This window comes from Helicoverpa zea, chromosome 9, assembly GCF_022581195.2.
Source record: "Helicoverpa zea isolate HzStark_Cry1AcR chromosome 9, ilHelZeax1.1, whole genome shotgun sequence".
In the NCBI taxonomy this organism is placed as follows: domain Eukaryota; kingdom Metazoa; phylum Arthropoda; class Insecta; order Lepidoptera; family Noctuidae; genus Helicoverpa; species Helicoverpa zea.
Genome location: NC_061460.1, coordinates 10595498 through 10607883, shown reverse-complemented (window position 1 = coordinate 10607883; position 12386 = coordinate 10595498). Strand labels below are relative to the sequence as shown.

General features: G+C 41.4%; 2 protein-coding genes across 2 annotated transcripts; both read right to left on the bottom strand.

Annotated features, from left to right (window-relative positions):
- Positions 1-1436: 1436 nt before the first annotated feature.
- LOC124633210 (cuticle protein 21-like) lies at positions 1437-3726 on the bottom strand. The gene is made up of 4 exons (XM_047168367.1): positions 3670-3726; positions 2854-3078; positions 2431-2664; positions 1437-2250 (listed from the first exon to the last, which is right to left on the bottom strand). The coding sequence occupies exons 1-4, from the start codon at positions 3679-3681 to the stop codon at positions 2116-2118; spliced, it is 606 nt and encodes a 201-aa protein (XP_047024323.1). The 5' UTR covers positions 3682-3726; the 3' UTR covers positions 1437-2115.
- A 5307-nt stretch (positions 3727-9033) lies between these two features.
- Positions 9034-12102, bottom strand: LOC124633573 (sodium/potassium-transporting ATPase subunit alpha-like). The gene has a single exon (XM_047168855.1). It carries the CDS (start codon positions 12100-12102, stop codon positions 9034-9036), a length of 3069 nt encoding a protein of 1022 aa, XP_047024811.1.
- Between the last annotated feature and the right edge of the window lie 284 nt (positions 12103-12386).

Genomic DNA, 12386 nt, shown 5'->3' with positions numbered 1-12386 from the left:
ATCCATCCATGAGTCACCTCGCAGAAATATTAAAGGCATACATTATTACGGCACACAAATTGAATGACTTGTACTCAAATAACCAGTATCGGACATATCCACAGGTACGGCCTAAATAGGTAGTTATATTGAATATTTATAGTGCCGTAAATTGGCGTTCCTATATGCCAATGTTATTTCTTAATCCTTAGACACGTATCATGGCTGGATTTGGTCTCGCGTGGCCCAGATCTAGAAACTTAATTCACTACTTCCTTTTAATTATCTTAAATGTCCGCGCATGATGCCTTAACGGAGTGGAGAACTTAAATTGGTTGTTTTATGAAATTGTGCCGGGTTGTATGTTGATATACAAGGTGTATAAAATTCTCGTAAAACAGAATGGGGGATTAGTACCCTCTTGTAAAGATCACAAGTGTTTGAAAACTGTATGACTTACTTAAGTAATACGCAAGACATATGTTAGTGCTCTAGCGAAAGATTGCACAAACGCATGCTTTCTATATTATACAATGGGACGATAAATCTAACAAGAACAGAGGAAGATCAGGCTGAAGACTGACATCTACGTGCTCTCAAAAGTATATTCCCAACCCCAACCATGTTGGGGTCAGCTTTCGGCGGTTGATTGGCGATTGTGTTTTAAATATAGATAGTGAATGCATTGATCCAGCTACTTGGGCAACCCGATATTTATCCCTTGATAATAAGATACTTTCATCTTTACCAACTTAACCTTATTACTTACACTCACCGCAAAAACTACAGGGCGTAAAAAGCTCAAATGATATTCTATTTATTTCCAAAATATCTAGATGTGTTATTCCTAGGTACATAAACTATATTGTATGTCTATGTCAAGTCGAACTAGGCGAGTAGGTACAGGACACCGGTTTAACTTTGATGGTTTCGACATCCATCCGCCATTTCCGCTGCGAAGTAACTTGTACTAATTAAGAGTCAGACAGGCTTCATAAGTAATTATCTGGTAGATTTAACAGGAAAACTATGTTTATCTACTAAATAGGAGTTTAACACCGTTTAGGAGTAGGTAATACCTAGTAATATTTTAAGGTTATACAACCACTAGTTAGATTAAAATGTAATTGTATGTATTTGAGTTATTAAATTAGTTGAAGTTACATAGCAGAAAACATAAATGCATATGTATATCAGTATATGCAGTAAGAAACCATTGCATATAGGTCCTCATAACCGATGTAACATAGAACCTACACAATAGGTTTTCATGTTATTTGCACGCCAAATTAAATTAACTTTCTTTATTCCAAGGCTAGTTTACCTCCTAGTTCTAAAATGTTTAAGAGTAGGTAATCTCCTTTTCAGTCTTTTCTTAATAACCTTTCTTTTCCTGATGACTTTTACTCCATTTATCCTGAACATAAACACGAAGGGTACAAAATAAAGACATGAAATGATGCAAAAACTGCATTTATTTATTTATAAAACTACATTATATTTACATAAACGTAAATAATACGATGCGTCAAGATCAGGTCCGTAGGCAACAGTCAAAGCAGTACATAATAAATAATAAGTTACATTAGACGGGCGAGGTCATCAGGCGCGCCTAGTCTTGCTGAACAAACCTCTCTCTGAGAGACTCGGGCCGGAGGGCAAAGGCGAGAAAAACTAGAAAATGGGCCGCGAAACTTTACAACCAGACTAAAAACGTCCAATGTTACATTTTGACGTTTTTTTTTTACATTAAGGAGATATTAACAATCAGTTGAGCCCAGTAACAAAAATATAAACTTCTGCAATAGACAGCTAAACAAACATTACAATTCGCCTTTGCCATGTAGCCGCGGCCTATGATTTCTAACCAAACTATTAACAAAACAATCTTAGTCAAAAATCATTCAACAACCATAGAATCACAACCGTTATTATCAAAATCTCAACAGACTATACTGTTCTAAACTTGAAATGTGCTTAACTCCTAACATCAGAAAACAGTGTTATACTAAAACTACTTTAGACATAGTGACGGTAAATTCGAGTTCCTACACTATTTTCTGCAACGTTACGCTAAAATGAATCTTATGTCGTTCAGCAAGGAGCTAGGTTGCTTTGTAGTCGGTGGTGGTGGGCTTAGCCCCAGGGGTGGGCGACGCCGACGCCGACGTGGGCAGCGGGGAGCGTGTACCTCGCGACTGGGGCGGCGACCGCGACCTGCGCGGGCGCTGCGTACACCTTCGCTACGGGAGCTGCTACTGCTACGGGTGCCTAGAAAATAAGAGCGGATAGAAGATAAATTATATCAACTCCATGCGATACAGCTCAGATTTCCCAAATTTTTCTTAAAGTATCTCAAGCACTAGAACAATAGTAGGTACCTTTGTTACTGCAGAAGGTTTATTAGGTACACAAGCTAAATTATTGTTCCAAACTTCGAAAGAGTCTTACCGCATGAGCAGAAGCGCCCGTCCTCTCAACCACAGCGTTGAAGCCATTGATCTTGTCGGCCGTGTAGGTGACCTTGCGCACGTGGCCGTCAGGCTCCACCAGGCTGTAGGAGCCGTGGACGACGCCGTTCTGCAGCGTCTCCGCCGCGTCCTTGTGGTCGCCGGTCGCGGGGTCCGCCACGCCGTACGAGAAGCTGTACGCGGGGTTCGGGTCTACCGGTTCGGCGCGTACCACCTGGTTACAAAGTTTGCCAAATTACGTAAAGCTAAAAGCTCTTTGCGTGATGATTTGTGGTGGAACTTCGAAGTACGTAAAGCAATGTAAGTTTGTACTTTTTCCAGAGATGGAAATTCTCTATGAATTTGCTAAAAACCCAGAGAAAAAGGATACAGAAAATGTTATCAAATTCACATTGTTCCTTACCGCTTTAACAACTGGCGCAGCATAAGCCGCGTGCGCAATAGCCGGTGCTGCGTACGTGTGCGCCGTGATGGCCGGCGCGTACGCGGGCGCGTAGGCCGGCGCCACCGCGTGCGCGAGGGGCGCGGCGTAGGCGGGCGCCGCGTAGCCGTGCGACGCGTAGCCGATGCCGTCCAGCAGCCCCGGCCGCGCCAGCGCACCGGCGCACGCGCAGCATAACAATAACAACTGAGGAGAATGAAAATATGAATACATACTAAGCTTCCTTAGAAACACACACACCTCATAATTATGTACATAAAAATTACGAATCTTTCTAAGGAATATAGACTCTCTTTTGTCACATTCAGTAGGTATTCAAGTAGAAAACATTGATGTATTTTCTATTTGAATAGGTATCGGGACTAAATCCAAATGATCAGTATTCCAAAATCTAGTTTAAGTTGCACAATGCATGCAACAACCATGGGTGCACACCCATATTATATGCAAACTATAATTAAGATCATAGTACCACCATAGAGATATAGCACTATCGCTGGTCGACCCCATTGATCATTGATTTGATAAGTAAAGGTTAGAAGTTCACCAGATCAATCCCTTTGTGTGTGTTTCTATTGATCTTGCTGAACGATAACCAGCTTGACCTGGACGATTTATAGCTTTTGTTTTTATAAATTGGCAACCGCTTTAATCCCTATGGGAAACTGTCTTATGGACATGAAGTTGCAAAAAGCTTTGTTTAACTTCTCTTTATCGATCACTTAATTTGCTCTATCCCTTAAACACAATATTATTTAACAGATTTTGTTATAATACCTTAGCGAGCATATCTGTCGCGTGCGCACGTCGTGGGGTGTAGAGCACGTGTGTGGCTCCCCGCCGGCGCGCCGTATATAAACCCGCGAGGCTCGGACCACGCACCTCTACACTTGATACACATTTCGCAACAAGGATACTGGCATATGTGTATAACTTAAAGGCTAGCTGTACTTAATTATTAGGTTGGGAGGGCCGTTAGTTTTGGCTGTTTAAGCATGAACATATTACAGTTCTAACTGGAAGGAGGTAATGCGGCGTAGATCGATCGTATTGTTCTTGGAAAGACGTTTGATGCGCCGTTTTTTCTCTCAAAACCTGTAGACCTTTTCAAAGAGAAGGTTGTTAACCCCTTCTTAGAAGTCATGAACCAATTTGAAAAAAAGAGATGGTTTTTTATTCAACTTTCATCCCTGATTATTTTAAATCTTCTCTTGAATAAAAAAACATCTCTTTTATTCAAAAGAAGATTTAAAATAATCAGGGATGAAAGTTTTTGACATTCCAAAATGAAGTGCATTTGGTGAACGAACATTAAGAATCCACACCTTACAATGTGAGGTCGCGGTGAGATCCGGACTATTATACCGATGAGAGACCCTATATAAAAAGCCTAGCAACAAAGCCAAATAAGAAATAGGTAGGTACCTACTAGGTAAACTGTAATTATTTATTTACTCTGCAACTGCCAGACGGTAGTGCAACTCCCTAAATCGAAAGTTCTAAATAGCTGATGCAAGAAACACAAAGTTTTGCGCGTACTGTCAATTTATCAGATATCGTGTATCAATATGGACTTATGGACGTATGGGCTTGGCATAACGTGGCCCCAGCTCTGAGCCAATCTACATGTATGACATGGTTTAGTTAATAACCTCGGGCTATACGTAAAATTGATTTAAGTACCTATGTGTTTAGACTTAATAAATTAGCTATTTTCGTTGCAAATTAAACGTGCTATGCCCAAATGTGAAGAACATGTACTTCAAGAAATAGATCCTCCCTTTGTTCCACAGTTTGGATGAGCCTCCTGTTTTCTTGTCAAAAAATAGGATTTTCCAAAAAATAAGGATCCCTGCTGTTTAAAAATGAAAAAGTTCTGCTATTCGAAAATTCCAATCCTTATTTTATTTTTGTTTAATTCTAATAGGCATAAATAATTAAGATAGTAGGAGTAAATAATTTGTTCATTTAATAAATCTTCCACTTGAAAACCAAATAAAAAATGTACCTACCCACTTAATAACCTAATACAGTTTTACGAGCCTTATATTGAACCTACATAAGTATTTCGGTTCGCCCCGAAGAGAATGCAATAGGCTAGGTGTTGCATGACCTGACTCATTCAATTAAGTCGAATGTGTGGGGGTCGATAATAACAATTTATTGAACACTATTGTAACTGAAGCTGGTATTTCGAGTTAATTATAATAAAGTGATAATATACTATGAACAATAAGCTAGAAAGAAATTCAGTGGGTACCCATTTATCAGCCCCGGATCTTCAATTTTTTTTAGGTGGGGCAAAAACTGAAAAATGCCGCCCCGCCCACCTACCTATCTACTTATGTTTATTTTCACCAACGAAAGTCACTTTTTTGGTAGGTAAAAGACTTAAAAAAATGTGTCCAAATCATTGTAGGCTCAAAATGTTGGCCAGGTCTAAGTTATAAAAGTCGAGACAGATTAATGTAGAGCGCGCCATTTTTTTTATTTTGGGATACAAAAAAAATATAAGTTTTAAAAAGCGCTGTAAAGTAACAAGCAGTCGGAAGCGCAAACTTTTTGTTTTGAGGACTCCATGAATATTTTTTTTTGCTACATTTGAGTTATAAAAGGTAAGACAGCGTGGATTTGACTTATTTACGGAGTCAACTAGGTACAATCTGTGTAATGTTGCGCGAGCGAAGCGAGCGCGAAATTTTTTGAGTCTACGACACCAAAGTACCGGATTAAGTACATTGTCAATCAATCAGTGGCGGCGTAGCATCGGATGGCACCCGGGGCGGCTACCTATTGAGCACCCCAAAATTTCTTTAATGGATTATTTTTAAACGCATACTACATATACCTGCCATCAATACCGTGTGCATTTGTTTTGTAGTTTTTGGGACACAAAAATATCATCCTCCGATCCTCCGAGCCTTTTTCCCAATCATGTTGGGGTCGGCTTCCAGTCTAACCGGATTCAGCTGAGTACCAGTGCTTTACAAGAAGCGACTGCCTATCTGACCTCCTCAACCCAGTTACCCGGGCAACCCGATACCCCTTGGTTAGACTGGTGTCAGACTTACTGGCTTCTGACTACCCGTAACGACTGCCAAGGATGTTCAATGACAGCCGGGACCTACAGTTTAACGTGCCATCCGAAACACAGCCAATGGTGTCTAAGATATACTTAGAAAGTACATACAGACTTAGAAAAGTTGCATTGGTACTTGCTTGACCTGGGATCGAACCCGCGCCCTCATACTTGAGAGATTGGTCCTTTACCCACTAGGCCACCACGACACAAAAATACCCAATTAAATTCAAAGAAACTTGCGTATAGAGTAAAAGCCGCGAGCGCAGCGAGCGCGAATTTTTTTTTAGTTTAAGGACACAATTTTTTGAGTTTAGGGATACAAAAGTACCCTCATCAGTGGCCTTTTACATCTATAAAAGATGATTTAAGCTGCATCCGTATCAAGTTGTTTGGCTTTGGCACTTGCGCTGATGACTAACAAGGCCTATGCGAGAGCAACAGCGCCGATCGCAACGTCCACAAACGAACTAAGGCAGTTAAAATGAAGTACTGCAAAGTTTTGTAGCCGCGAGCGTAGGTAGCGAGCACGAAATTTTTCGAGTTTTGGGCTCAAAAGTACCCAAAGCAGTTAAAAGAAAATACTGTAAAGTTGAATGGCCGCGAGCGTAGCGAGCGCGAAATATTTTGAGTTATGGGACACAAAAGTACCTACTCGAAGGAGTTAAAAGAAAGTAGTGTAAAGTGGAAACGCCGCGAGCGTAGCGAGCGCGAAATTTTTGGAGTTTTGGGTCACAAAAGTTTTTTTTTAACTTTAAGGAATTCATTTAAGTAATCAGTTCATTTATTGTGATTTTGGCGCGAGTGGGGTGTGGCAAGGATGTAAGTGGAAAAGAGAGGGGTGACAGTCGGACTGTGTCACTCCTCTCAATCCCTTGGCGATTTCTCGGGCCGGGCCTGCACTGCGACTGGTAGTGAACCTAGGCTTTGCAGATTACGGAAGCCCTCCGTGAATGGTCCCTTTTGCCCGTGCCATCCTGGTCGTGCAGATATGTGCCGACCGAGATGGCACCCCCCTAGACATGGTACCCCGGGCCGCTACTGCAAGCAATAAGTAGCCGCGAGCGTAGCGAGCGCGAACTTTTTTATGTTATTTGTTTGAAGACTCACAAATTAAACTAGGAATTATGTACAAATAAAAAGAAACCATGATTAGAGCGCGTGCCATTTGTGATCGTTGATTCGGTGCGTCAATAAAAATGATAAACCATCAGAAAAATAGTACACAAATTGTCATTTAGCCGCGAGCGTAGCGAGCGAGAATTTTTTCACTTAGTTGGAGGATGTTAAAAGTGAAAAATAATCAATTAAACAAAGCGAAAGCGACTTTTTAAGAAACTTTGCTTGTCAGCATCATGATACAATGGAACTTCCTTATCAAACGGGTGTAATTTCATCGAAATTTCCTGGTGGTGGGGCGTCCCGCGGCGCCCCTGAGACCGAGACGCCCGGGTTATCCGCACACCCTGCACCATAGGTTAAGACGGCCCTGTAGGTAACTATTATGGTAATCTGTGATGTAGGATTTAAAATCAGGCAGCCGCCTGATTTTGCCGCCCCCTGAATTTGCCGCCCGGGGCATGGGCCCCGGCTTGCCCCCCCCTAGATCCGGGGCTGCCATTTATGTAACTTCCAACATCCACCAGGCGGTTTCCGTCCCGTTGAAACTAGGTATGGTATCGCACCCGGATAAAAGTAGTCCATAGCCTTCCTCGATAAATGGGCAATATTTAACAATAGTGAATTCCTACTGCACCAAAAAACTTGTCCTCTAATTAGTACAACACGGACTAGTTGTGTATTTCTTAGTCCTGTTGAATTATGACCTACCAGAGCCACGCAGCGGATGCAGGTACCTAATTATGACCGTTGATCACATAATCAACTCGATATTGACCATTAAATAAATCACACCATTGCCCAATCATAGCGGGTCGCATAGACCAACTATCCTACAAGTAAATCGTAAGTATCCCACCCATAAAACTTTTCTCATGGCGCAATTATTCGAACAAACTGCGGAGCAAGAAGTCGCATTTTATTGCACTATCGACCTAAATTGATCAGGACCTAGAGCTAATGACACTCACAGACTAGACCCAAATAACTGGCTACAACAATGTCATGCCATATCCGACTAGATAAATAAGTCGTTGTGTGGTCGGTAACGTTACAAAGAATAAGGGCAGCTGGGCCTTTTGTATTTTTTGCTGTGGGTCCACTGCAAGTGATATTCAGTTTCTATCAATTGGAAAATTGTATCGCATATACTGTGGTGGTCTTGACGTTGAATTGCATCTTCAAAACGATAATCTTGGCAATGTGATTATGAACTTTGTGGTTGAGAAGGTTGTGGGGAAAGTAAAAGACGTATCATAACGAAATAGTATGTTTATGACTGTACCTGCCTACAACATTTGGTACATTGTGTAACAGAAAAGTGAAGAACGAGATCAGGATGGGAGAAACAATAACTGCGCAAAACAGAGGGTAGAAAGATTGGTTTAGTTAGTCTATTGGTTCGATAGGATGTTTAATTCAATCATCACCGATGTGTTACCATAGGGTGGACAAAATAATGAGGATGAAGTTGATGAACACACTTAATAAATGTCGTATCTCGCTCGCAGTGTCACCGCAGCCGAGGTGTAGTGCAGTTCAGTATATTCTTAGCCTGCCGCCGCAGAAATGTAATTTGGCGTAATGTAGGTCACATTCGGTCCGCAGTTATTCCGGTACGTATAACAAGCGTACATGTGCAAGCCAGTTTAAAATTCATATCTAGCCGCGCCCTTTAGCCAATGCACGTGTATTTCACATGTCCATTAGAACAGTCTGGTACGAGTAGGTACGTATGTACCTACTATCTAAGAACTTTTGCAAGGACAACCTCTGTGGGGCACAATTTTTCGGTGAAAGCCAAAAACAAGACATGAAACATTGTGGACTGTTGATTATGAAAAGTGGGACAAAAAACTAACAAAGTGCTTAACTTAGATCAATTGACTTCCAACTGAATGTTAGTTTATTTTTCTAAAGAGAAAAAAACATGAAGTTACAAGTTAATAATAAGTCTCAGTTTCCAACCACTTGGAAATATTGTTTCTAATTATATAACGGCGCGTTTCATCCATACAGATCATTAGAATCGAGAATGGACACGCCAAAAAAAAATCATGCCAGGACAGTGTCTCAGTACTGAAGAGTTCATGACACAGTGGAAGGTACGCTACCGCCGTGGCAGCTAACAGATCTATTATAATACTGATGTTCAGCACATGGTTCCTCATTCCTTTCTTCAAAATAGAAATCCTCCTCGTTTTACAAATGATCACGTCCGATATCTGAGTCCAGCAAACAGCTACAAAATACGCTGTATGTGCTTTTCTCTCAAGCTTTTTCCTGTCCAAGTAATTCCATTCACGTCCCAGATTATCCACCACATGTGTCTTAGGTTGTTCCCACTCGTTGCGAACAAATAACAAGCTAGAAGGGAAGAATCCATCTTGAGCGAACACTATGAAATAAGCGTACATTCCAGCGAAGAATTGAATAAGGCCTACTTGAAAATAAGCCATAAACAACAAAACGCCATTCACAAGGTGATCTGACAGCTTACGAGGCGGTATGGACATGATATCTTCCTCCGAGTCTTCGTACGCTAAACTCATTGCTGGAAGCAAATCAGTGCCAACATTGATGACTATAATCAACATGAGAGTTATGGGCAGAGGCATTCCTAGACATGCATACAACACAAAAGGAAGCATTTCAGCTGCGTTTGATGTGAGAGTGTAAGCTATAGTCTTTTTCAAATTGTCAAAAATCCTTCTACCTTCTTGCACTCCTAACACAATGGAAGCAAAGTTATCGTCTAATAAGATCATATCAGCAGCTTTCTTGGACACTTCGGTACCGGTAATACCCATGGCTATACCTATGTCTGCTTTCTTTAAAGCCGGGGAATCATTGACACCGTCTCCAGTCACAGCCACAACATAACCTAAAGATTGATAAGTCTCAACAATAAACAACTTTTGCTGAGGACTGGTTCTAGCAAATGTAATTTCGCCATACTTGGTTTGAACTGCTTTCAAGTCATTAACACTCATTTTTCGTAGCTCGTCTCCTGTTATAACGGCTGATTTGAATTGACTCCTGATATGCGGCGGTACATCGCCAAGGTCAATGTGATGCTCGAACGCGTAATCGTACGCAGTCGGATTAGAGATAGTCCCACACCTACGAGATATAGCTAACGCAGTAACAGGGTGATCTCCGGTCACCATTATTACTTTGATGCCAGCGGACCTACATAAACCAATATATTTTTCTATATCACGTCTCGGAGGATCAATCATTGATATGGCTCCAAGAAAAATAAGATCTTCTACGGGAAAGTTGCGTGCTTGTGTATCAAATTTGTAACCAATAGGATAGTTTTCGACGGGTAATTTCAAATCGCAATATCCAATAACTCGCTCTCCCATATTTGCCATCTTGATGAAATTGGCTTTAAGTTCTTTTTTCAATTGTGGCGTGAGGCTCTGAGATCCTTCATCAGTATGAACTCCCGAACAGTACTCTAAAACGATTTCCGGTGCTCCTTTCATTATTAAGTAGTAAGAATTGGTCGCAGACATACGATGAATAGTGACTTGATACTTGTAAGCTGAGCTAAATGGAATTTCCGCTTCTTTTGGGTTTTCTTCCCGAATCTGAGTGGCTGAGCGATTCATTTCCATGTACCGTAGAATTGCGGACTCGGAAGCGTCACCAAGTATTTTTCTCTTTTCGATGGGTAGGTCCATGGTGTCATATGTGAACTGTGCTTTCAAATTTAGTGAAGCAGCCAAACACAGAGCTGAATACGACGGTTGAACAACGTACGAATGATCATCTCTATCTATTATTCTGAAATTGGTAAACAAATGTGAAACATTCATTTGATTCTGAGTCAAAGTTCCCGTTTTATCGGAGCATATGCACGAAGTAGATCCTAACGTTTCTACTGCTTGCAGTGTTTTAGCCAGACAGTTTTTGCGCTTTAAAGATTTAGCTGACAACGTCATGCACACTGTTAACGTGACTATCAAGCCTTCGGGCACATTAGCCAAAATAATACCGAGCATATATTGAAGCGCTGATAGCCAACTTTTCTGTATAAAATAAACCATTAGGAAAAACATGATCCCAAACGTAAAAGCAACGCCGCACAATAACTTGATAAAATGTGTAATTTCTTTTGCGATGGGCGTTTCTTCTTTTGTTAAGCCAGTCACCAATCCGGCAATTTTTCCTATTTGAGTCATTTCACCAGTCGCTATTACAATAGCCTTAGCAAAACCTTCAGTAATCGGACATCCAAAGTACGCCATGTTTTTCGACTCTAAAGGATTAGAATGTGTACATTCGGGCCTGTGCTTTATGGGCTCAGATTCTCCGGTCAAAGAAGACATATCCGTATTAAAATTAGTGCACGTGAGTATACGCACATCCGCTGGGACTATGTCTCCACCACTCATTTCTACAATATCGCCAAGAACCAGATCAGCGTTGGGTACAGTTTTCCGCAGCCCATCTCGTATAACAACCGCATTGGGTGGGACAAGTTTCTCGAAACCGCTCATTACAGCTGCGTTTTTGGCTTCTTGATAAAAGCCAAACAGACCTGTACCAATAATAGTTCCAGCAATCACGGATCCTAAGTAGAGATACTCTTTTGCAGAGTGAGCTCCATGCTCATCTTTATCACCTCCTGAGTCAATATCTTGCGAACAAAAGTATCCTACGAAATTGACTATCGCTGCAGCCCAAAGAACGCATTGAAACCATCCAAACATATTGTGGCGGAATATCTGCCATAGACTAGTGCCGCGGAGTTCCTTCAGCTCGTTGGGGCCGTAACGTTCCAGCAGTTCTGCAGCGAAGCCGTCCGTCAGGCCGGTGTTCACGTTCGTTCGGTACACGTTCTCGAGTTGCGCTGGTGTGAGGAAGTGGTCTCCAGTATGAGTTTCCTCTTTGAGCAGAGATATCTGGGAGAGCTCGATGGTGCTGTGCGCGATCATGCTCGGGCGCCGCACGCTCCGCAGCGAGGTGATGCTGGACTTCCTTCTGCTGTACCGCGGCATGGCTGCAGCTTCCGATTGCCTCCACTGAACAATAACACTATGTATACGTCAGTATGAACACTACATTCGCGATGACGGTAACTTAATTTATTGTATGCAAATCAGTATCGTGTTTTATAAGACTTCAATATCTACTTTCTGTCATTCACTTTGACATTCTTGTAATCTATTTTTCTAAGTGATTTATTCTTTAGTGAACAGGAAAAGAAAAAGTCAAAAAGGTTTTTTATGGTCAGATAATGAAACGCAATGACTTATATAAAACAACATTATTATATCAATAA